Source organism: Bombus impatiens, unplaced genomic scaffold, assembly GCF_000188095.3.
Source record: "Bombus impatiens unplaced genomic scaffold, BIMP_2.2 scf_2222, whole genome shotgun sequence".
Taxonomy (NCBI): domain Eukaryota; kingdom Metazoa; phylum Arthropoda; class Insecta; order Hymenoptera; family Apidae; genus Bombus; species Bombus impatiens.
In genome coordinates, this window is record NT_178641.1 from 136402 (window position 1) to 162736 (window position 26335).

Consider the following 26335-nt stretch of genomic DNA (forward strand, 5'->3'; position numbering starts at 1 on the left):
CCTTTGTAAAAGATTCAACGCAGCTCCGTTTACAAGAGACAGATAGAAGGAACAGCAAGAAAGAATTCACTCGTTTAATCGTAAAAGATTGTGTTGCATTTGCCGGTTTACTTCGTACAAATACAATTACATTCGTTAAAATTTAATATCTACACAAATACACTGCGTACATTTCGTAGACGCACATTGACAAGGAGATTCCAATGATTCAATCCCTTTCTCTTTTTCTATATCAAACGCAATTGTACAACCCTACGAAGTATAAGTCAAAGGAGAAACATTGTCATCCCTTACACATTTACGCATACTGTATAAAGATAATAATATATACAACCATTTTTTTGAATTCAGCCTGACCAGCATTCACGTTGACATCCCTCGTGACAACGTAAAATAAAATAAAAATCGATATCACATCTTTGATTCTTTGCAGTGGATTGTTAGTTGCATTCGATGTCTGAAAACGATGCATCAAGCTGAACTAGGAAAAAAGATCTCGATTGTGTATCGATCGACTTATTGTTACCGATTAACGTATGTACAATATTTAATTCTTTGTCTCCCTTTTGAAGCACTATTGCAACTTTTTACAGAAAGAAATATGGAGTTATGCTATTCCATTCTTGAAGAATGGTATTTTCACAAGTGATTCATAGTTATTTAGCTATGATCCGCGTCGACATGACAGAAATTCTAACATTCAGCTAATCTATAGCACGAGAGATTCGTCAGATTCCCTTTCTCGGAACTTTTCCCGACTTAAATCTACAGGAATAGCGTTTCCCAAACCACCTTCGCTCACAAATTAATCACTTTGTACAATCTGGATTCTAGTTCCATCCTGCAAGCATTCAATAGATCCTAACACGAATGACTGTTTCCAAGAAACAATTAATTACAGTTCCATCATCGATTTATTTACAATTAGCCTGAAAACCAACATTCTATGAAACATAGTTTGGGAAACGCTGGTGTACTGGCACTTGACATCTTAAGAAATAAACAAAGTGCAGTTGGTGCAATTTCGACGAGTCCTACTGTATCTTTTTCTCGTCGATGGCAAGAAATAAAGTTATTGAACTTTAACCTTCGATGACGTTTGTTGGCTATTTAAAAATTATTCATAGGCCTTTAATATACGTATCGTCTTCCGCTTAACATCAAATATGAACACGAAGGAATCGATATTTCAGGCAGCATAAATCAATTCTTATTGCGCATCCAGTGGCATGGTTGCGTCTAATTAATTGCTTAAAAAATCGATAGACGAGATTCGTAGCTTACGGATTACAAGTTTCGTTGCGAGAACAACTGTTTGTGCATTAAACGTTACATTAAATACTAGAAGATGACCGTCTTGAACAGATGAGCTCGACGAATAATTATACAAACTGCCTCGGCTAACGCGGCTCATCGACAAATCTTCCGCGCCTAATGCATTTATATCAAAGCACGAAGATAATTTTGTAACAAAACTGTCCCCTGCGGCTTATTTGTTCTTACATATGATCGAAGCTAAATATTTATCAAGTTACGTGTTTGAGACGAGGCACTCTGTATAATAATCGAAAGAAATAAAAAAGATATTCGAGGATGACCATAGACGATGAAAATACATCAATGGGACATTCGTTGCTCTTGTTCTTTAGCAAGAGCAAGTGTTCATATACAATTATTTTCTTCGTCAACGAAGAAGAAATGCACCTTTATTTAATTAAACTAACGACCTCGTGCTTTTTTTCCTGTTATTCATCGAGGTAGTCGTAGAAATCTGATCTTCGCAAAGCGATTTTCTTCCTATCTTCTTCGTCCGTATTTTTAAAGCTTCAAAATATTTGTTCGTGAATCTTACGCTATATCGATATTTTCTGCTACTTACAACGATTAAAACGAAGAGAAATTACCCAAGAAATATACATATAAAAAAGAAGGTACTTTCAAGTTTCAATTATCGATCAAAGATCATCGATTAGAGAATTTACACGAATGATCGTTACCTATGCTTTTGGCGACAACGACGTCCGACTTCGATTAATCGAGCAAAATACACTCTTGTTAGAAAGAAAGTATACAACGACACGAATTCAGAGACGTCTCAGTCTCGAACGATTAAGAGTTCTATTCCAAGGTCAGGACTAAATCGTCTCCTTCTAATCTCATTCCCTGAGTAACGTCCAGCGTCTTGATCTTTCCAGCTTTCGGAGCTTGGACAACCATTTCCATTTTCATAGCTGATAACACGACCAAGGCTGCACCCTTCTCGACCGAATCGCCTACTTTCACCCTGATGTCGATCACGGTGCCAGGCATGGGTGCTCCGACTTGGTTCTTGTCTCCTTTCGCAGCTTTAGGGTGTACGTGAAGCTCCTGTTTAGAAGGAAAATGGTTTAGTTGAAATTTTCAATCCTGACCACGCTTTTTGGTAGTAAGAGAGTACAACGACAACATAATTCAGGACTTAAAGTGTCGAAACGCGATTAAATTCTGAAAAATGTGACGTGAAATTCACCTTAACAGCCTCCTTGTCTTTGATGAACACAGATCTGAGTTGACCGTTCATTTCGAAAAACACCTCGCGTTCTCCATTCGGCGTGAGGTCTTCGGCAATTGCCAGGGTCTTAATGGCCAAGGTTTTACCCCTCTCGATCGTCACGTCGAACTCTTCTCCGACTTTTGCTCCTGTCAAGAAGATCCTCGTCTCTAATCTGTCCACTGGCCCAAATTGCTCCCGGAAGCTCAAGTAATCGTTCGTAACTTGAGGATAGAGAGCAGCTGACATGATGTCTTTGTTCGATACGTGCGGGTAAGTTTCCTTTAGTTCAGATTTCAAGGCCTCGAAATCCAATGGCGGTAAACTTGCACCAGGTCTTCCTTTTACGCGTGGCATGTCTTTTAACACCTTTGACCTGCAAATTACAGTTATAGAATACGTTCGTTAACAAGAAAAAGACAATTTCTCTAACGAGTTTGTAAAGAAGACACAATGCAGCAAACTTTAAGTTGAACCAATCTTTCAGATTAGAAAATTAAATTAGATAAAATCATTTATAGTTTAGTCGGATAATAACTTGTTGATTTACGAAGCGAAAGGGGCGGTATATTAATTTCACGTACCTGAAAGGTTCGGGGAATCCTCCGTGAGGTTCGCCAATAGCACCTTGCAGGAATTCTACAACCGATTTGGGGAAAGACAGTTCCTCAGCTTTGTTCAGCACATCGTCAGCCGAAAGTTTATTCTGAACCATAAACTGCGCCAGATCGCCAACTACTTTCGAACTTGGAGTAACTTTGATAATATCTCCGAGCAACAAATTTGCTTCTCTGTAAGCTTTCTTCACATCCTCGAAAAATTCTCCCAAACCGAGGGAATAGGCTTGGAACTGCAAGTTCGTATATTGACCGCCAGGAATCTCGTTCAGGTAGACGTCCGCGTTTCCAGACTTCATAGTGGTCGTGCACTCGAACGGAGCGTATAAGGTTCTAGTCTGTTCCCAATAGGCGGAGTATTCCGAAATATCCCTGAGATCGAGCCGCGTATCCTTCGGGGTTCCTGGAATTTTTCGAATTTTTCTTCTTCGTGGCACTTGGTTTTATTCCGAACAAGAGTCATCATAGTACACTCGTATCTTACTCACCGATAAGAGAGGCGACTACGGCACCCATGGACGGTTGACTCGTCATTCCGGACATACTGTCAACGGCAACGTCAACCACGTCAGCGCCGCTTTCTGCACATGCTAACATCGACGCCACTCCAGCCCCCGCGGTGTCGTGCGTATGAACATGAATAGGAACATCGGGGTGTTTCTGTCTGATCGCGTCGATCAACATGACAGCGGCTTTCGGTTTCAGAAGACCAGCCATATCCTTAACCGCCAACACGTGAGTACCAGCCTTTACCAACTCGTCCGCTAAGTCCGTGTAGTATTTCAGATCATACTTTTTCCTGTTTGGATCGCTTACGTCACCCGTGTACGAAATCGCTGCCTCGACGATGCCTCCCGCTTTACCAGCTGCCTCCATACCTGAAATTTCGTTTCGTTACGTACATTTCCATCAGTTTCGTTTAGCGTTTATTTCTATCGAAACACGCCTGCTATTTTATTCAGCGACAGTATACGTTAATCTCTCGAGATTCATCTTACCAAAGAAAGACGTCAATGGTTCCCTCGCTACGTGGCCAGATCCTTTTTCTCAGAATCTTCTCAAAATCTCTACCTCTACACCCGATCTAATTAAACTATCTCACGCACCTCTTAATTATTGTAAACAGTCATGCAATGACTACGAATGACTATGAATTTTCTAAACATTTGTTCGAGCACCTTGTCAAGGTCCTTATCGAACCCTCGGTCCAGTTATAGACTACGATAAAGCTACAAAGCTATCTGCCATGATATCGTTAAGAAAACGCGTTGTCGTTGACGTATAAACGGATAAATTTCCGAGATTTGTTTCCCTCGACTTACCAAGAATTAGATTCGGCAGATAATTTAATGAATCGAACACCCTGAACACATCCATTCCAGTCTGTACAGCAAGTTCGCAGAATTTATAAACAACGTTATCGGGATAATTGGTGTAACCGACAGCGTTGGCGCCTCTCAGAAGCATCTGGAAAGGAATGTTCGGTATTGCCTTCCTCATGTCTTCTAATCGTTCCCAGGGACACTCGTGGAGGAACCTAAGAGCAACGTCGAACGTGGCGCCGCCCCAATTCTCCAGGGAATAAAGATTGTTGAACTTATGGGCGACGAATGGAGAGATCGTGAGAAGATCGTGCGACCTGACACGAGTCGCCAGAAGAGACTGATGAGCATCGCGGAACGTGGTGTCCATCAGAAGTAGCCCTTTGTGCTGTCTGACCGCTTTGGCGAACGCTTCTGGGCCTTGCTCCTTGTAAATGTGACGGAAGCCTTTCGGTGGTTCCAATATGTCTGAAAATTTCAGAGAAGTTAGTCGAAGATCGAAAAATTCGGACGAATTGTAGGAAGCTTTCACATGCGGGTTAGTAAGCTTGCGCGTGCAGTGTCCAAAAAAAGCGTTAGAATGAGATAAAGGAGAGATTGATCGAAGAGTAAACAAAGGAAAATGTCTCTTGTGAGATTACATAATACAGGATAGACGATGTATAATTGACTCATCTCAAAGTCCCCCCTTATTTCCGAACGATGCATCATCTTTTCTTTCGCTTTAGCAATTGTTTTATGGACGCTCAAGTATGAATGCTCTTAAAAGTAAAGTTCAACAAACTAAATATAATTGAGCAGCTGGAAGGTGCTGTTTGAGAAGCGATAGCAATAGAAATATATCGAATATATGGATAGGAAAAAAATGCGATTGAGGGGAGTTCGACTTTGTATAGTGTCCATAAATGACTTGTATCCAAAAGACTGTTCTTGCTTATCTTGTTTAAAAATTGTTGACAACGAAAATCATTGAGTTTATATACTGTCCACCCTGTATAATAGTTCATGTGTGTGTGCGTATAATGACACTCTTAATTAAAGTATCTCTGACGTAAGTAATAATGTCTTCTGATGTAGATAACCCGTCTAAATGGACGAGTACACTCTTCAAATCTCTCTCATTGATTGCTCTACCTTTGTTCATAACTAAAAACCGATCTACCTCCCTTCTGCACAATTTTAAAATCCATAAAATTATCTTCGATTTAAAACATCGCTTTAATCTGTATTTTCAGGATTTCTTTTTAAAACATATTACAAAATTCTACTACTATCCCAAATTATATTGCCAATGCTGCTTCCATTTAAATCGCAACACGTGATTGTTGCCCATAAACGAATAATTAAATAAAACGTTGAAACTAAGTAACAGGTAAATTATTAAAATGTATATTTTCGAATGGTCTTATTCCAATATTTTGCAAATTATTGCAAATACGTAATATGAGATATTTTGCGTTTTCCATTTTCAATTGTACTGTTGGAAAATATACATTTACAGTCACCTTAATTTTTAGATCTACATGAGCAGTTTGAAATGGAAATCATATCTGAGAAACTAAGACACGTGCAAGCTTAACGTTCTATTTCGTTTTCTTTTTTCTTATCTTTTTCTTTTTTTTTTTTTGTGAAATATTGACCGGAAACAATATTGATGGCTTCATTTGCAAACCACTCACGTAACGAACAGCTATTTAATTTAGACAAACGTTTTTCCTCTTAACCCAACGAAACCTCTTCCAATCGTACAAACCAAATTCCAATTCCAATTCCAATATTTGTAAATTACGGTTTCCAATCGTGTCTGTAATACAATCAACGCAATAAAATAAATAAAATAAGAAGCAACGAAAATGTTTCAATTTTGACAACCAAATATCCAATTTGTCGTATCTGCCCATTCTTTAGCTCCGTTCGAAAATATCATCTCTGCCATTCCTTAACCAATTAACCATCTAATTACCAGTTACTTAAAATACGAAACTTAAGAAGATACGATGATACATCTTAAGGCGTACCTGGTGCGTCTGGATCATTGCTCTCTTCTGCAGCTGCAAACTTAGCAAAGTCTAAAAAAAATGGTCAAACAAAAAGATAAAAGCATGCGATAAACAATTAGAAGTAATTACGAGAAATGATTAATCTCTAAAAGTAAAAGTGACGAAGAAAGTTACTGAACGATTTCCTCGAATTGCTGAAAATTAGTGCACACCAAGAAGGAAGTTTTAAATCACAAATGTTTCTGTCACATCGATGTCTGTCGAAAGAAAACTCTAAAGCTACGTTATATAAAAATGGAAACACCATGCCAACAAAGTATGTTATAGAAACAAGAGTTTTTCCGTGGTTTCGTGTGTAAGTATATCTGTGTGAGTATATAGCCCCAATTTTGAGATACACGATAGTATAGTGCGCAACATAAACTATTTGATAGTGTAGATCACCGATCGGTCTTTAATCCAGCAGACAAGCATGAAAAAATATCGAAATAAGAAGGTTGCTTAATTGCGAATACTACGATCCCTCTTAGCGACCTAATAAAAATAATAAAAATACGCTTATGTTCTTTTCACAAAATTTACCAATCGTGCAATTTTTCCATTCTATCTTCGTTTACCGCGCGTGGATTCTAACATTAAAAATTATACACTAAATGCTACTGATATTAATTAAAAGAATATATACATATATATTAGGCTGTCTTCAGACTATCAGGATCCCAACTAAAAGGATCAATATGTATCGTCAATACGATATTGTCAATATTTACTGATAAATCGCATTTTCGTTGAGAATCTTGATACAATATCAATGACGATATCATTGATCGTTCAAGGGCATCCTAACAAACAGTACTAGAGTACTCGGTTGCCTATAGTGGCAAAAGGTCAAAGAAACAACCCACATACGAAACAAACGACAAACACCCAATTATCCCCTCACACACAAGAAAGAAATAGAAAAGATTTGCTCCCTTGATTCGCCGTCCCACACCATTGAAAGCGAACTTCTTTGCGCTTTTGCTACTTTAATCGTATCCAATTACGAAATCGAAGTAAGAAGTGATCCTAACAAGGGAAACCCAAGGTGACTGATACACGCCGATTTTGATGAATGTTCGCGCGAATGTTCATTAGATCTACCTAAGAATTTACCCGTGTTTCGTCCGTTTGTTATTTATTTAGGTGTTTATAAATCGCAAACGACAAAGGAGGATCTCAAAATATGGTTGAAATAAAAGTTATACCCTGTCTTGAGACTTACAAATATTTCGTGCAAATTTATAGATCTCAAGACACTAACACAGTACTCGTTTCGACCATCTTTCGTATATTTTTCGTCGTTCACGATTTACAAGCACTTACATGGAAGTACTGGCTCGGATAAAAAGATCGATAGCACCCTTAAAGTAAGAAACGGGCGCGGTCGAATTACGGCTAAATTGTCCGATGTGGAATTATGGCCAAAAGACAGGTCTTTTAGACTTTGTTCGTCAAAATACAAAGTTTCGTTAAAATCGACGCGTATCAGTCACCGAGGTTTCCTGTGAGTGTCGCGGAAACACGTGATCGGACATCTTGTTGCCAATCAGAGCTTCGATACAATACCTAGAGCGACTTGTGGGATGTGGGGCTTTATCTCGGCTGGTTTCAGCGGCGTCGCCAACGGGGTACTTGGTCCGTTCACCAGAACAGTACCAAGATAATTTAACAGCTTCTGAGCTCGATTCTGGCTCGGTTGGAACTGGAACAACTGCGGATTCTCGTCGATGAAGTACGTGTCAACGTTTCCATTGAGGAACTTTTGGTTTTCCAGCACGTTCAGAAGGAACGGGATGTTCGTTTTCACTCCACGAACTCGGAACTCACGAAGAGCGCGATTCATCTTCGCGCAAGACGATTGCAAGTCTCCTGCGTGAGCTATTACCTGAGAACATGAACGAGATTTCAACGAGTATTCATGGTGTAGTTCCGTGCGATACGATAGAGTTTTCTGACTGCGAAAAGAGCAACAGACAGAGCAACAGGTCTGCTTTCGAATCTATCTGTTCTCAATTATAATTTGTATAGATCTTTACCTTGACGAGAAGCGAATCGTAGTAAGGCGAGATAATTGCACCAGCGAATGCGGACGCGCCATCCAACCGGATACCCATACCTTCTCCAGAACGGAATACTTCGATTCTTCCGGTATCCGGCTGAAAGTTCTTCGCGGGATCTTCCGTCGTGACACGACATTGTATCGCGAAACCTTGTGGAGCGATCTTGTCCTGAGTCATACCTAACTCAGGTAACGTGATACCCTCGGCAATACGGATTTGTGATTGCACCAAATCGATTCTAAGAGAAATAAATTCGTCTTGATCCAACAGAAATCTTATCGCAAAAAATTATATCTTAAATCTACATGTTTAAATATATGTGCGAAATTGCCGTGAAAAATTACGAATTGATCGTTAGAACCATTTTGGTAATTCTAGTCTTCTGAATGACAAATTTGCCATATTTACGTAAATGCTGCAACCATATGCAAAAATATAATAGACGCTTATGCAAATGGTTTTTCCACGTGTCTTCTGCATCGATATACGTACCCGGTGATCTCTTCGGTAACGGTATGCTCAACTTGCAACCTAGCGTTGACCTCGATGAAGTAGAAATTGCCGGACTCGTCGGCCAAAAATTCCACGGTACCAGCGTTCGAGTAACCAACGTGCTTTGCCAATCTTACAGCGTGTTCTGTCATCTTAGCCCTAACCTTGGGATCTAACATTGGTGCAGGGGCGATCTCAACGACCTGAAATTTTTATCTTAATTAACAGAACGACTCGTTAGAACGCACCGGCCTTCCGACACAACAAAAACTCGCGTTTCGAACGATTTCGCGATACCGTTACGTTCGCGCGATGTTTCACGACGTTAACGAACACGTTGATCTAGAATCGTTCGATTCTTCTCATTTCCCTTTGCATTTTTCTTTCTGTTTTGTCCTTTGAATGCCTATTCCCCGTTTTTTTCTACGTCGTCCTCGTTCTTCGTGCAATACATGGAAACTATCGAGTACGTAAATGCCATTTGAACGTCTAACAAATCCTTGACACGAAGAAGTAGGAGAATGATTTTTATTCAATCGCCTATTGCGAAATAGTACTCGATTTATCTTCGCGTATAATTAATAATTTAACCGACGTTAACAAACACAAACAAGCGTCGATAGTTGCAGAAATACAATTTTGCAACATGTAGTACTGTATCGTTCGAGTGTTCAGAAATTGTATATAGTAATTTATGTAACGTTATAATGTAACGTAATTTTTGCTTTAACTACGTAACGACAGCTTATACAACAGTACAAACGTAATATTGCAAATCATTTTCCTTTCTCGTAACGAAATTCTATCGATACGCATTTCACGATGAACGGAACGATCGTTCGATCAATTTCTCGAAATGAAATATTTTACCAATTTATACGCCATGTTTCTGTAATTTTTAATCCTTCGAAAAGTTTTTCATGAAATTCTTTAAAATTTCAATTCGATCGTTGCTACAAATAACGTGAATAAATTAGCGTGTCTAAAAATACGTGTAATATGGATCAAAGCGAATAAACGATTTTATTAGATGAATGACCACTGTCTAGAAACGGTTAAATCTTCTTCTACTGACCTTTTGATGGCGACGTTGAACGGAACAATCACGTTCATAAAGATGAACGACATTGCCAGCTTTGTCTCCCAACAATTGCACTTCGATGTGCCTTGGCCTCTCGATGAATTTCTCAATGAACATCGCACCGTTCCCGAAAGCGGCTGCCGCCTCGGAAGAAGCTCGCTCGAACATTTCTCGAACCTCTTCCATGTGTCTCACGACTCTCATTCCTGACCAAGTACAGAAAATAGACTTTATTTCGGAGTTTAGAACTCCGACAACCGAGAGAAATTTTACACAGAATATCACCGACATTCTCGTGAAACGAAAGTATCTCTCTTCTGTAGAAGTTCGTGCAATTTAATGAAATCGAAAGGATATCTTAACACATTGACAGAAATTACAGGCGTTTTTATCGAATATTTGAAACTTGCAATGGAATTTAATGAAAATTGAAAGCTTTCGAATCAGAATTTCATGGAAATTAATTATCTGCGAAAAGGTATTTGCGTCGAAAACTTGAAATATTTATACCGTTTAAAAGGTTTTTGCTCTACTGTATACTTGAACTAAACTCATATAAGTATGTAGTTAACGTTAAATACATTCTTACCAAAAAGGTATAATTTTCCTCGCAGATAAGAATAATGCACTTGCGTTTGTACAGATAAGGTAAAAGAGTTACGTACATGTATAATACCTAATCCGTTCTACATTCGTTTCAAGTTGCACGAAATGACTCAATCTTAATTGTACTACGAACATAAATCTTCTCTCGAGGTGACGCTTTTATTGAGCGTTCGTTGTGAATGCTGCTTCGTTCATCTCCGATTCTCATTAAGTAAATAGCATTTGGAATAAAAGTACAATGTATATTCTGTTTTGACTGCTTCCAAGTTATAAAACGATTCGGATACTTTAACGAATCGAGATTATTATTTTCGAGCAATTATTTTCAGAACATGTACAATATCGCGACCATCGAAAATTTTCCAAATATTTTTTCATGTTTCCACATCAACAATTGCTCGATTCTCGTGAAAAGGGACATTATGGGAACCAGTAGTAGTCAACGAAGTGTAATTAAGTCTGCTTATAAATCATACAGAGGAGAGAAACTGATAAACTTGTTCCACCGAGTGGATTTCACAATGAGTAGTTTTCGTGACGAGTAGACGTCCGCGGGAAAGAAGATGAGAACAAAAAAAAGCACCGGAAACACCAGATACGAATGCATTGGATGTTGCGCGTCCAGAGCATCAGCCTACTTTATCGAAACGTCGTTTTTATTTCACGACAGAAAATAACCACGAAACAAGACGCTGTTTTCTAGCCAGGGAAAATTTCATTTGTACGTAGAAATAGCTTAAACGAACGTTTCTATCCGATAAAGCGAAGTTCATTCGATAAAATCCTACCTCTTCCACCTCCTCCGTAAGCAGCTTTGAATATCACCGGCAGTCCATGTTTCACACAAAATTCCATTGCCTCGTCAGATGTTGTTACCGGTCCGTCTGTTCCCGGAACGATCGGCACTCCAGCCTCTATCGCAGCCTGCCTCGCAGCTACCTAATCATTTTCAAATTTTTATGATTTATGCATAACTGGATAGTGAAATCTAGGAAAGTAGAAAGCCTGGAGAGGCGGTCTGGAAAATTTCCTTGCTAACGAAACATACTGCGAAGAAGCAGTAAATCGTCCGAGGAATTTCGAAAAGGAAAAGAAAGACAAACAAGATCGAAGATAGGGATACGTGGTAATAAAACAGAAACAGAGAGAAATAGATTAAATAAATAGGCAATTAGTTAACTCAGAGACGATAGTAAGGCAGATGTTGGGTCCCGCGTGCTTCTCTCGGTTTGAAATGATCACGAAGGTTAGGACGAAGCGAATGAGAGTAAGGCGTATAGTAGTTCGACGAAGTAATAGTATAATTGTTCCTGAATTCTACAGCGGTGAGTCGATGTTTCCACTTAGCGTAGGTTTGCAGGTGAATAAATATTCTTTGCTACGCTCTTCTCATACCCTTATACCAGGGTAGGCGTGCGCAAATCGCCAACGATTAGGGGAGAAATGATTTTAAGATGACAGAGATTCTGGGAAAGGGTCATCGCGACGTTTGCATCGCTTAAACTTAATCTGTAAATTCGTGAGTCGATGCACAACAGTAGATATGATAGGAATTGTAAAGAAACTTTTCATTTCTAGGCTGATAAGGTGTAGATTAAATAAATAATAAAGCTAATATAAGTACAATCGACACTAAACTAACGAATGAGTAGAAATGGCAGAGAAAAACGAGTAATAAATTAAAATACCGGGTTACCAAGGGTCGTTGCAATTTTATTAATATTCCAGAGTTTCATTTTTTTAAGAAATCGTACCTTGTCACCCATTTGTTGAACGACTTTGGGGCTAGGACCGATAAATCTTATTCCAGCGTTGATCACCTCCTGCGCGAAATCCGATCGCTCCGACAGGAAACCATAACCAGGATGAATAGCGTCGACATCGTTCTCTTTCGCGATTTTCAGGATCTCCGGAATATTTAAGTAAGCTTGAACAGGTGGAAGCCCTTTTCCGATCACGTAACCCTCGTCGGCTTTTTGTCTGTGCATTTGCATTTTGTCCTGCTCCGAATAGATGGCCACGGAACGGATGCCCAGTTCGGTACATGCTCGAAACACGCGAATGGCAATTTCTCCTGCAAGAACAATAAATTTATTTTGTTACAGCGGTATTACTCCTCTTTGAAATCTTTATTTCGAATTCTCATTTCGTCCGATCTTCATTAACCCCGCTGAGGACGCACGTGCGATTAAATAACGTGCACGTGCATCATATTCAAAATTACGAGAATACCGTCGTTTTCGTACACCGATTTATCGCACGGCCTTGTTCCGTAAAATGATGCAGCCATCGATGCAAACATTTCATCAAATGTAAGTTCTCATGGAATTTACGAACGTGCTACGAGCATAAAGGTAAAACATTTGACGTTCGAGTCGTAATTCGTAACGTATGAAACACAGTTTTCTATCGAGCCACATAGTTTAATAGGATACTTAAATATCCATAGAAGCGTATGTTAATAATTTCTCTAACACGAGTTGCCAGTAAAACAATTTGCACAAACACGAACCTAACGTTGGAATATTTATAACTTGTTAGCGCGTTTCGCATGGCCTGAAAGATGGCGAAGAAATTATTATCTAAGGAATAACGCGTACTATTTCCTTACATTTGTATGCACGTTTGCGGTAATTCTTCATTTCAAATGCGCATAAATACGTTCATCGTAAAAAACAACGATAAAACCTGATTTTGATAAGATTAGCGCAATATTGCCTGAATCGTGCAACTAGTAAGCGAATTAAATTTCCAGATATAATTATCTTTGAATACACATCGTTTTCTAATCTCGAAACTTGAATCTTTCCTACAACAAACAAAGAGTGCGATACTACGAAGAGAAATATCTCGTTTTTCAAAATATTCATTTTCCATCGCCATAAAGATACGTCATCCTATTGATTGGATATTAACGACGTTCGTTATCAAACGTAGACACAATAATGCTCGCACAGCAATCTCAGTCTCGTGATTTATATAAATACCTCTTTAGGACTCTTCTGCCAAAGAACGCGAACTAAATAGGCACACTCTCTATGTTTAAGACGAATACATGGCGACACTGGTGTCCGCTTCTCGCTCTACATCGCTTCTACAAAATTTCCTAGCATCGTTAATTTATCGCCTACTAGAAATAATCGAAACCGATAATTGCACTGGCAGTGGAACGATATAATAAATGCGAATTGCGATAGAAGAAGAATTAAAGCAGATTGTTTAAACGGCGTCCAATATGTTAATCATTGTTAATCTCGAATTATATAAAGATAAAACGATCTTATTAATAATCCCTGTTTTGCGTTGAATTATGACATCTTTAAATGATTTATCATTAGTGGGTCAATTACGACTCGAGCTAAAGATAGACACGTGAATGGCTTGACTTCGACATTGACGTTGACAATATTTAGACGAATAGATCGGTTCTAGATATTGCGATAGCGATTTATAAAAATTCGATTATATACAAAGGAAAGGTAGCATCGTTTATTTGGTCCAAATATTTTGTATGCGTTCGATCGAATAACCGGAGAAACTTTAATAACAAGCATTGTAATCTTTAATTAGTAATAATATCTCTATTGCCTTGCAAAGTTACATCGATTTATTGAAATAACGTGGTTAAATCTTTGTTTACCCATCGCTTTCTCGCAATCAGTAATTTCACACCCCTGAACTTTGACATCAATTTTTTAAATGTATTCGTCCCGATCTGAATCATGCTTGGAGACTCCGATTATTACGAGCTGACGCTACAAAATAAATTACAAAACTAACACCGTGTTATGCGTTATACGGCTTGAAGCTGGAACAGATGAAACTGTTAGATACGAAAGAAGGCGAAACTCACCTCGATTGGCGACGAGGACGCTCCGGATTGGTTTGTACTTGATATCGCTAGCGAAACATCTTTTTGCAATTTTATACACTTGCAACACGTTCCTGTGTTTGGTCAGTGCGTATCTAGCACGTGAGGACTGCATTTTTACGAGAGTAGAGTCGCGTGGAACACTTTCACCAAACGTAGATCAATTTACACTGTTCGATTAGAATCTTCTCTTAATCTTAAGTACCGCGTTAACTTCGTTAAATATCTCGCCTCGATATATCCTTCGAAAGGAACTTTTAACCGCAACAACGCCACTATAGCCTTTGCTGCTCTTGAATAATAAAAGAAATATTTCTCTTTCTCTCTCTTTCTCTCTCTTGCTCCACGCGGAATTTATCACTCTTTGTTATCTCTTAATCGAACCACACTGTTTCGTATATGTCGCTCCACGCGTCTCGATGTATCGTAAAAGTTCGATTGCAACGGCTGGAAGCTGCACCGGCTGGAAGCTTATCGAGAGTCCGGCGTGGAGTGATTGCCAGCTTTCTGAAACAATAGATATTAAAGTTCGCGCGTGATCAAACAAATCCTTGGTATAGCGAGCGGCACAGTTCAAAACAGTGGGTACTGACGTCATTTCGAGGTACAGTAAGTAAAATTATTATTAAATATTTCGTCGTAAATTGTTACCGATGACAGGGACACCTGGACAGTGTTTGCTTTTAACGTTAAATCATCGAGTGCTATTCCTTAATTGTTAGTCGTTCACTGTTAATCGTGCGAGATTGATTTTTTACGAACAGACTTTTCTCTGCTAGGTGTTTACTTGTCAAGGAACGATTTCATACAAGTGCAATCGATACAAAAAATAGAAAATTGATAAGAATGGTGGGGAATAAGATTAATCGGAAAGAATCAAACGTAAGAAAAGCCTGAAATTATTTTACAAACTTCACCGCACGATGTTCTGATGCACTTTGCGCGTCGATCGTAACGAAACATCGTGAGTCAGACAGTTTCTTAAACCATAGGTCGATGCCAAGCAAAACGTATACAGAAAATATTTTCTACTGGAAACGATCGCTTAACTTTCGAATCGAGTACGATAATGGAACAAATGAGTTTATTATTAGAATAACATTAGACTCGTACTTTGAGTCAGCGATTCTCAGCGTCGGTCGTTAACGCCGTTGCACGATACGCTTCTCTCATAAATAAAGCCCGGTTAAAGTCTCCTTCTGAATGTGTGGCCTTGTTGTATGTAAACCGCCACGAGTTTAACGATGAATAAATTAAAACGACGAATTCGTTCTAACCATCGAAACGATGAAACGAACACAGATTTACGATATAGTATGTATACATTTTCAATGTTTTGCTTTCAACGAATCAATTAAGGCCGAACAACTTGAGATTTTGTTTTGGACTATTTTTAAAATCCTTACAGTGACTCTTTGATCATTCCGATTCTAAATATATTCCGTAGTAGAAGATATTACTAGAATTTTAAAAATAGCCTAAATACGTGAATGTTTCGTGTCGAGTTAATGTTTATGAAAGAACATTATATTCTGCCTAAATCACTTGTTTCCAATCAATCAGAAAATATCGCCGTGTAATCGAACAGCGATTAAGAATTGTGTAATCGATTGTGCAATCCCTTCGACGACCTTGTCTGGATTTCCATAAATGGCAACTAGTCCCCGAGATCCGATTTCAAAGTCAGAGATCACCGATCACGACACGTCCATATTTTTTAATACCTTGACATTGTAAATGCTCCACTTATTTTGACCCAGATACTCTTGTTACGTTCGTTTAACCAAAAGTCAACGCGAAAGCTCTTAATAGGGAGACCCGACGAACGAATTAAAACACAATTTGTACGAAGATTAGAGATGCGATTGAGTCGTTTTGTTCGACGAAACAGAATGATATTTCTGTTGTAAATCTGAAACGCAAATTTTCCAGACGAGTCGGATATTCTCCGTTTCGTCTGAATTCACACACGTCAGAGAACATTTAAATTTAATACACACGTGCGAAGAAACTACGAAGCAGCATTGATTCGTTCAATTGTACAGTGAATCGTGTGCGTGAAAAGATTTCTGCATCTCTTCCTCTCGACTTCCTTTATGCTCCACCGAAATGGGGTTGTTCGCGTGATAAATGAAAAAAATATTTAAGAAGCTAAGAAGATAAACGTCAACGATGAAACGATAAAAGAAAAAATGAATCGCGTCTTACGATCCTCCCGAGAAAGAATCGATGCCAGTTGATTCTAATGCCAATTTTTATCGTTCTTTGACATCGTGCGTTTTCCAGAACGCATTTCTTGCGTAACGCGTAGACTATGAACCTCAGACGAGACAGTAATTTACAAACGTAACGCACTCGATACACGCATAAATTCATGCGTTCTCTGGCTAAAAAAATAATCACGAACCTATCAGTCTTAATTGGAAATAGCAAATGTAAAACGTTTGAAACTTTTTATCCGATTAATCCTTCTGCTCGGCTTTGTAAACATTTGCACAACTATTATTTACATCGAATGACTGACAACTATAATTACTTACGTTTCACGAACGATGTGTAGATACTTCGAAGATATCACTTTATTTTCTATCGAATCATGGAACAACATCGAATAAAATATCAACAGATAAATTGGACATTTTCGAACATTAAAGCTAAAGCGAGTGCGTCAAATGCTGTATGTCGCTGGACAGGACACTGTACAGACTACAAACACGATTCTACAAAGTTCTACGTAAATTGGTCCGGGTAGACTTTATCGCTATATCGGATAGATAAGAAATGGTTCGCTACTCAACATTTGACTCAGGTAAAAGGGTGCGTGCGCATTCAATTTTAGAAAGGATCGTCTCCAACGTGTGTCGATATATGTGTGCGTGTGCGTGTGCGTAGAACATATCGTATTAGACGTAAAAACGTACCATGGTCCCTTCAGCCTTTTGCGCAGAGGGGATGCTATTGAATGTTATCCCTCATTCTCGATACTATATATGGAAGAGTGGACGAAGGAAGAAGATGGATGCTTTTGAGCGTGTTTACTTTATATCGTACTTATGGAATTATATTCTACATATTCATAAGAACGTAACTGGATCGCTGATTCTATAAAAGAATGTTGACATATCGTTGATTGAGTAGGTAGGTAACATTAAAGTATAATTTTAAGCACGTATATAAGAGCCACTTCACGACAGGGAGGGAACACAGCAAGGAAGCAAAAGCCAAAGAAAGATAAGCGTTAGATATAAGTAAGAGATGTAAACCGAAAGTCGTCCAAAGCCAAAAGACACGGACTAAAAATAAATAAATAAAATAAATAAAATAAGAGCCGCTTCGTTCGTTGAAACAGAAAGTCTTATCTTTGAATGATATTATAATTCTTGAATTATTATGAATCATAGTTGACAATGCAGAAATAAAGTCACAAACTTCTGCCAGAATTCAACAGCGTTCTAAATAGAACAGTCTTGTAACATAATGTCCCCCCGTTTGCCAGGAAAATTAAAATAATGATTCGTGTCATTGACATGTATAAAGATGCCATATTGCCAGTGTTCAGTTCGAAGGGTTACATAAACGATCGATAAAATATTCTATACGAATAATTAATATCAAAATTTTGCCCATTTCGTAGCTATTTCGTACCTTTCTCGGCATTCTCGGTCCTATTTAGACATATTTACTTATAAATGTATGTACGTCTGTTGGTTGTATAGAAGCTGTTTAAAAAACACATTAACGTTCGATCTCTATGAATGTACGGATCGATGAGTCGGACACGTCGTATTGCCAAGATTTACATATGCATATAGGAGATACTAAACGACAATATAAGAGCTCTTCGACCTTGCGCAAAATCAGAAGGAAATACTCAAAATAAGTCTCTTATGTAACTACCGCGGCAGCGATTTAAATTTCATTCGACAGAAACTCGTTGTCTCCGGTCTTTATGCTTTTCGCGTTCCTCTTGCTCCCCGATAGAGGCAAAGGCAGAAATGCGCCGCTTGATTTATTTAAAAGTTGGAAACCGAGAATTAGAAACAGAGATGATCGTTACCTCTTCTATTTCCCATTCGACTTAGCTTCTTCTGTCGCTATTAATGCGATGACGGAGACGTAATAAAGTAGCACAATGATGCACGTTACTAAAAGAATCCTGGGAAACTATATTTCATGCTGTACAACCGTAAGACGATTTGCGAGTCGCGTTAGATAATCTCTCGCAACGATATCTGTTTCTATTATTTTTTCTTACAATTCACGTACATCGCTATATCAATTTACTACGACGATTAAGAAATATCGAACATGTAATTTTCATAGTAATCTCTGATGATTGTAGTTTTTTTTTTTGTAGTAACAACTACGTCAAGATACAAAGAGAAAGTTGTATTATTGTACGAACGAAGCCATTCAAGCGCGTTGTTAATCGACCTTGAACGTAATATTCTGTTCAACACATTAAATTGACGCGTGTCGTAGAATAGGCTCTATCATTATTGGTTTCTCCCTTTCGAAACAGCTTCACATTTTGCTTCAATGTCTATTCAATACTTGTACAGTAACGTATTCATATTTTAATTTTTATCTTACGATAATCGAAGTAAAAATAAATTTCCTTCGTCGTTCGAACGAGCTTTCCGTAGATAATGTAATACTATTACGTTGCCGATACCCTTACGCTATTCGTATTTACTAAATAATTCTTTGAATTGTTACAAAAACCATCGATCTGTGAACGTATTTAAGAAAAAATGAAATTTATCTGGTGTTTTAAAATCTAAAGTTACTCGCGTGCACCCGTTGCCGCGATGGCTGTACACAATCTCCGTCTATGTGTTTATTGGTCAATGACCATTCAATAAGTCGTCAATTTAATATTCGTTGAACACGTCACACTGAAACTTAAGAGCCGTTTTCGTTTTACATATGGTATCTATCGCGAGAAACAGCGTTTTAAATATTTATTTTTTAAATTCTATCAATTTTCTTCGCTACTTTATTTTTATCGTTACACACTGTGTTATTAATAACTTCCTTGAGAAGTTGTTTATGAAATATATACTTCATTTATCAAGCTTTCTAGCTCTAGGAATTTCACTCCGCTTCAGAATTTGTCGAATATGCCTCTATCGTACATCAGTGTGACTGCTTTTTTTGGAACGATCGATTAGATTACAGCGAATAAAATCCATTCTTGAAATACCTCGAGATTAGTGTACCGCGTGCCTTCTGGAAAACAACTTCAATAAAATTGTGCGAACAACTTCAATAAACCTACAAACTATAAAACTACTTTGTGCGTTTGTCACGCAGTTGCAAAACATCCGCTGGATAATCTACCGAACTACTGACCTTTCAACCTCGTTGCTTTTTTTATTCCCAACTCTGTCAATATAGGTACTAATGTCATATGGCATATAATTAAAATAATATTTATAATTTCAAACGATCTATAGATTTTCTATTTACGTCCATTCACGTCACTCGTAATAATTTTGTTTCGCACGGTTGATCGAAATAGAATCTTTGATCAATTTTTAAATGAAAACAATTGAAACGTTCATTCGTTGATTACCGTCCGCGTCTTATAAAGCAGCGAAATTTCGAAATATTTCCATTTAATTCCCATCGTTTCCACATATTTTGATAGCGATATATGTTGTTTACGTTACTATAGCGTTGCTATTTCTGAAACAATCTGTCGTTTATCGGTATTCGTAACATGGAAAATGTAGAGATTACAATGCGTACTTGTTTCCTTTAGATTAAAGGAGTAATTTTCCGTAAGACCGAACGAATGGTAAAAATTGTATAATTTTATCAGATATATCAAATGTATTAGCATTAAACGTTAGGTCGAATACATGCAGGAAAGGTGTCATGTTCTAAAGAAATAGACCATAATTGACACTAATCGTGTCGCTCAGAGTATCTGGTAATCTTTGTTGTGCTGGCTAATCAAGTCAAATATACGTCCTTGTGGTTTAATCGGAAGTGAAATTTAAATGGATATCTATGCGATACACGTCGCTGTTCAAAACATTATGTCGTCAAAGTTATTATTTGCTCAACCATATCAAATTCACTGGAAAGATCGAACGATACAAATTATTGACAAAATATACAACTAGGATAAATTAAATATAAGTGCAAATGCTGGCAAACATCAAAGTACGAAAGTGAAAACCACATGCCGCGATTTTTTTCAAAATGAACAAAAAACAATTATCTGTTTGGTCTTCTATTTCTATACGTTGGTCTTCCTTATCTACATCGAAGACTTCTGCGTCATTGATATGACTTCTTAATTAGTCTATCCCTATTTTCCATGTTATAGGACTTCATCAAATTAAACTCGTTAAACGTTGCTAAGATTGTATTTCAACTAAACTAGTTGCGGTACGTCATTGTGATATATATACTAGCGAGAAATAATGAAATAATTGCAAATATCGATCCCGCAACAGCGTAATGTCAGAAACTGTTGAACTGCGAGTCATATACAGGGTGGTTGGTAACTGGTGGTACAAGCGGAAAGGGGGTGATTCCACGTGAAAAAAGAAGACGAAAATATAAAATAAAAATTTAAAAAAATTTTTTTTTAATTTTTTTAAAAATCTACAGTGAGATCCGTTATAACGAGACGCGATAAAGTGCACGCGTACCGAGCGAAAATTCAAAGTCGATTTTCTCGAAAACAAAGCCTCGAACGAAAAATGTTTATTCTATATTTTCGACTTCTTTTTTCGCGTAGAATCACCCCCTTTCCGCTTGTACCACCAGTTACCAACCACCCTGTAGATTTGCCAGACATCATTGAAGAATGTTTATCATTTTGTTCCGTGCCATTTCAGGAGAAATTTTATTCCTCGATGAAGCAACGAATAGTAATAATAATATTATTATTATTAAAGCACGGTGTACGATTGTTTTACAAGTGGGAGATGAAACACATTGCAATATACAACACAGTACAATAGGAAGTACGATGAACTTTGCGATTGCACGAAGTGGCACACAATGTAAAACAAAGTTTAATTTCACCTATTACTGAAACTAATTCTACTGCACAAAGTGGAGATTTGCATCAGCACAGTGACTCCTTTACGAAGCGAAGGAAAATATAATGGCGAAAAATATTACAAATTAAAAATCTGTTTGCATCGGAGAATAGCTACGTCTTTCGCGTAAAAAACATTTCATAAGTAATCGAAATAAGGAGAGAAGCATGTAAATGTCCTGCGATAATGATATTACGCACATATAATATATTATAATTAAACTCAAGGTTTAACTCCAGTAATTTGAATTAATGTACTTAATTAAGGTGTTAAAGCTGAGCTACTATTTCGCAACAAAACACGTTGGTGCGTGTAACATCCAAAGTTCGTTATTTATCTTTTCCCTCCTTACAACGTAAGCCGGGGCAAAATCGTGCGAGATCTCATGTATTAGAAATATAGATATACAGAATTTGGAAAAATACTAATATCGTTTGATACAATCGTACGATTAAATTTAGACTGAGTTAATTAAGACTTTGTTAAGACTGAGTTAAATTTAGACTTTGTTAGAAAACAAACAACGATTCGTACGAATCTATTCAACCAACGTTGTACACTACGATCCTTTCGTAATCGTTAGACCATAAATGTCTATGCGAATTCATAATTTATAATCATGGCTAAAAAGGTGGAAGCTAAATTCATCCTTTTCATTCGATTTTTTCACTCGTTAAATATTATGACGAATCTTATGGTTCACATCGTAACGCTTATCGTTTTCATCGGCTCGCGACTGCGTTTGTGAGTCCAACGGCGATTCGATGCTGCAAAATGATATCGATTTTTAAGATTAAAAACACTGATCCTTCAATTTTAAAAGTGGCCAGATGAAAACTAAGCAGACCGACTATACGAAAGAGTTATATTAAAGAGCGGGGTGTTCGTAGCTAACGATTTCAACGTTGGTCCGAAAAAGGGGCGTCAACTGAATCGATATTTCTAGCAGGCAAGTAGGGAGGTAGGAACGTTAACCGACTGTTGAGGGAGCACGTAAACGTTCCTCCTTGAGGACTGTCTCGTTCGTTTTGGCACAGTTTGAACATCCTATACGATATATCGTCAGGATTATCTAGTTCACAGCGATATAGTGCATTATATCGGAGAAGGTAACCGTCAAATTGGACCCAGTGAAAACTTGTTTCTTTGAGAAAGAGAACGATGACTCGTGTATTGGAATTGTCGTGGATTATTCTTTGGACGTTGCTACGCAACCTTCGTGTGTATTCGGCCAGTGAATACGCGTTAATGTACGTGTCTGTTAATGTGTATATATGTTTAAAAGTACCAGAATCGTTGTTAGCTTCTTGTTGACTGAAGCTGACAGATTGTGTTGGCCAGTTATTTCGTAAAGACGACCCAAGAAGTAACGCGACTTTTACCAAACTCATAGACCTGTACATTTAAATCATCCACTAGAAGGCTCGTCGTTACCGATAACAGATTTTCTTACGATAAAGCACACAATTCGTCGGCGTAATATTCGTGAAACGTTTATGGAAGATTGTACGAAAAAAAAAGAAAAAACGCGCTGGTCACAAGAGAATAAATAGAACGATGGACAATGCGCAAAGCGGGGAGAAGAGGAAGACTGCGGAAAATGATGCGTCTCGTTTGATTGGCGCCTGCACACGCGCTCTGTAATTACACGTGCTCTAGTCGTCGTATTCATACGCATACTGTGTCAATTAACACACTTGTGCGTATTTGTCGCACGAATTGCAGGTGTATCAGAGATGCAGCCGCGATACATCAATGTTTAACCAACGCGATTAAACTTCAGTGAATGTAATTAACGATCTTACGTTGCCAAATATACGATATAAACGTAATAAGACATGTACCGAGGGAAAATTTCAGTAAAAACGTCTCGAAGGCTACTGGGAAAAATTTTGACTCGAAAAGGAACAAACGCGTAAACTAATGAAACGCCAGGCGAAGCGTGTGTTTGTACACGCGTTATTAATCTCCTTGTATTCGCCGTTGGTACGTAATTGTCATTCACCGATCGATATTTGTCATTGGTCTCATTGAGAAAACAAGCAATTTGTTATCGGAGGAATGATACGTCTGATTATCTAACCGTAGTTACGCATAGGGTGAATTAACTTCTACGTAGAAACTTGAAAAATCTAAATCTTCAGCATCGATCAACGAACTGTGTGTTACGATTATCTTAAGAATTACCAAATTATCAAATTACGACTCTCGTTAAAGTGAAGTAATACAATTTGTAGTACATACCATAGGTTTTTTTCTCTAATCAAGCAACAACTATATTGCAGCCATTGATTCATTAAATAATTGCTTTCATTCATCGGCATACTTGAATGCAGAAATTCCACGGATAGATGTGATACAAGTATAAGATAAGGAAAGTCGAAGATATAAAAAGATAGAAAGAGCTAGCAGTTTCTATTATTCGCTTTTATCTTCGTTGGTATGAATCAAAAACAGTTGACCTAATCATCGTGCAATATTATTTACGTTTCAAGCGCCACTAGATTGTAACGTTACATTTTCGCTAGCTATTCACTAGCGCTTCTAATATATCAATAGAATTCTGTAACCGATACGGGAAAAATATATGGACGGAGTGGAAAAAGGACTGCATATATGAACACATTTAAACAACATGCATTGCAAATTCTGCGCACATTGGCGTCGATATATAAATATTTATGAATTGATACTTCCGAACAGAAATTTAAAAACGTAATTTGAGGAATGATATTCGTGTGTGGACGTCAATTACAACGTCAACTCTAGTGTGGTATACCGAAGTTAACCTTATAATTGCTCTCTTTAATGTTGCAAAGAAGATATATAAAAGAATTAGAATAAATAAAACGACGTGAATGATATGTATCACAAAAAAGCACCGAGAATTTCAATTCCCGGGAAAACCCTGTAATAAATTTCGAATGACTGTATTAATTAAACTTATATTGTCATAAAAAGTTAGTTTCTCGTCTGTACAGATTAATTGCAAGATTAAAGCAATTCGATAAGCGTACGAAAACCAAATCTCTCTTCTGTAAAGGGGAGATCGTATCGCTGAAGAGTTATTCTATACATAATATTTTCCTATGTGAAGGCAAGAAATGAAGTTACGTAATAAAAAATTATTTTATCAGATCAAAGAATTGTACGCTCCCATTCACTCACGGGCAGCTTCGATCGCTTTAATTCCGTTAGCTCGTAACGATACTAGTTGCCAAATTTACGATTAAAGTAGAGATAATCGCTTGCAATATTAATCTTTCAGCTCGTTGACATCGGAATTCTAATTATAAAGAGATTTTGGTTGTTTGAAGTTGTTCGTAATAATAAAAATATCTAACTATAGAAACAGAAAGGCAAGAAAAAATTGATATTCCAAATCTGAAAGAGCATGTCCACGCTCGAGCAATCAACGCGGAATCTCGTGATCTTCGACCCTGCATCGAGACCTCGTTGATCGACCATGACGATTCACCGAATTATTACATAAACGTCCTAAACCGTCATTCGGGGTAGATCATATGGCCAGAACGTTCGTAAATGTTCGTTTCGACGACTCTTTGACGTTCGATTCTAACGAGTTTGTCACCGACGCAAGAATTACACAACACGTTATCCCTTCTTATTCTCACTGTGCATTAAAGAAAAAAAAAACGCACGAAACAGAGAGCCCTCGATGGTGCATTCGACGTTGGTCGATTTCGAATTGTTGCCAGGATTTGTGCATCTATGTTTACCCGAGACGGGCGTGTTGTAATCGCGGATGCGCCAATTTGAATTCGGTCGAAAGTGGTGTACGAATAAAAATGCCAAAAATGTTGGTACACGCGCGGCCAATCGGCGCATCTCGAACCACAGACTCTCGAATCGAGAGCAGCGAACCGCGGCACGATAACTCGCGTGGGTCAATTTCGTTGTTGGCGCAGACCGCGAAACTCAGCACGCACGCAAATCTCAAGCAAAGCACACACACGCGTTGTTTCGGCACTGCAATCGTGACAGCCAAGGGATTTCAGGTTTCTGGGCCAGCTTCACTCGATCATTTGCCGGCGACCATGAATTGTCAATAATTCATTGCCGCACCGGGAAATACTGTGCACGGAAAGATCGAACGCGACGCAAACGATCGGAAGACGTAACACGGTGAAACAGACGAAAACACGTCGAATCTCATTCAATAATTCGGTGTACTTACGGTGTTGCACGCCGGGGACAAGGTAGGCCAGACCCCGTCCGGCTGAAGTCTAAGCCGCAGTGAAATCTTGAAGCACGTCGAACTGTTCTCGCTGGTACACGCGTTCGACCTCTATGGAAATAGACAGGCGCGATTGGTATACCAACCTGCGCCTGCTCGTACCGTGATGCGCGTTTCTACGGACGACCGACGGTGTCGCCAGCTAGCGGTTACGCCGACCGAGGAATAACCTTATCGCAAGTTGGACATATTGTCTGATAGTGTATCGTGCGAGTTTACTGACTACAGAATAATATTTTTGTTCGGTGATGTGTTCTGAAACGATTCGAGTCGTTTTGAGCATGTACACACAGTGAAACGAAGAGTTCGGACATGATTTGAAGCTTCTGAAAGTCTCGATGAGTGTTGAATCTTGAGGCCTCGCCGGGGCTTCGATCTTTAAAGTTTCGATG

At 38.3% G+C, this 26335-nt stretch overlaps 1 protein-coding gene across 2 annotated transcripts; it reads right to left on the minus strand.

The window, feature by feature from the left end:
* Positions 1 to 60: 60 nt before the first annotated feature.
* On the minus strand, positions 61 to 26040 carry LOC100749336 (pyruvate carboxylase, mitochondrial). 2 transcript variants are annotated; one of them, XM_003494382.4, is made up of 14 exons: positions 25884 to 26040; positions 14604 to 15128; positions 12505 to 12824; positions 11539 to 11689; positions 10139 to 10350; positions 9064 to 9266; positions 8548 to 8809; positions 8078 to 8396; positions 6488 to 6538; positions 4470 to 4937; positions 3636 to 4025; positions 3115 to 3550; positions 2510 to 2906; positions 61 to 2367 (listed from the first exon to the last, which is right to left on the minus strand). In XM_003494382.4, the coding sequence occupies exons 2-14, from the start codon at positions 14734 to 14736 to the stop codon at positions 2119 to 2121; spliced, it is 3591 nt and encodes a 1196-aa protein (XP_003494430.1). In that variant the 5' UTR covers positions 14737 to 15128; positions 25884 to 26040; the 3' UTR covers positions 61 to 2118. The 2 variants fall into 2 exon arrangements, with proteins under 2 accessions (XP_003494430.1, XP_012248561.1); XM_012393138.3 differs by lacking the exon at positions 6488 to 6538.
* Positions 26041 to 26335: the final 295 nt, after the last annotated feature.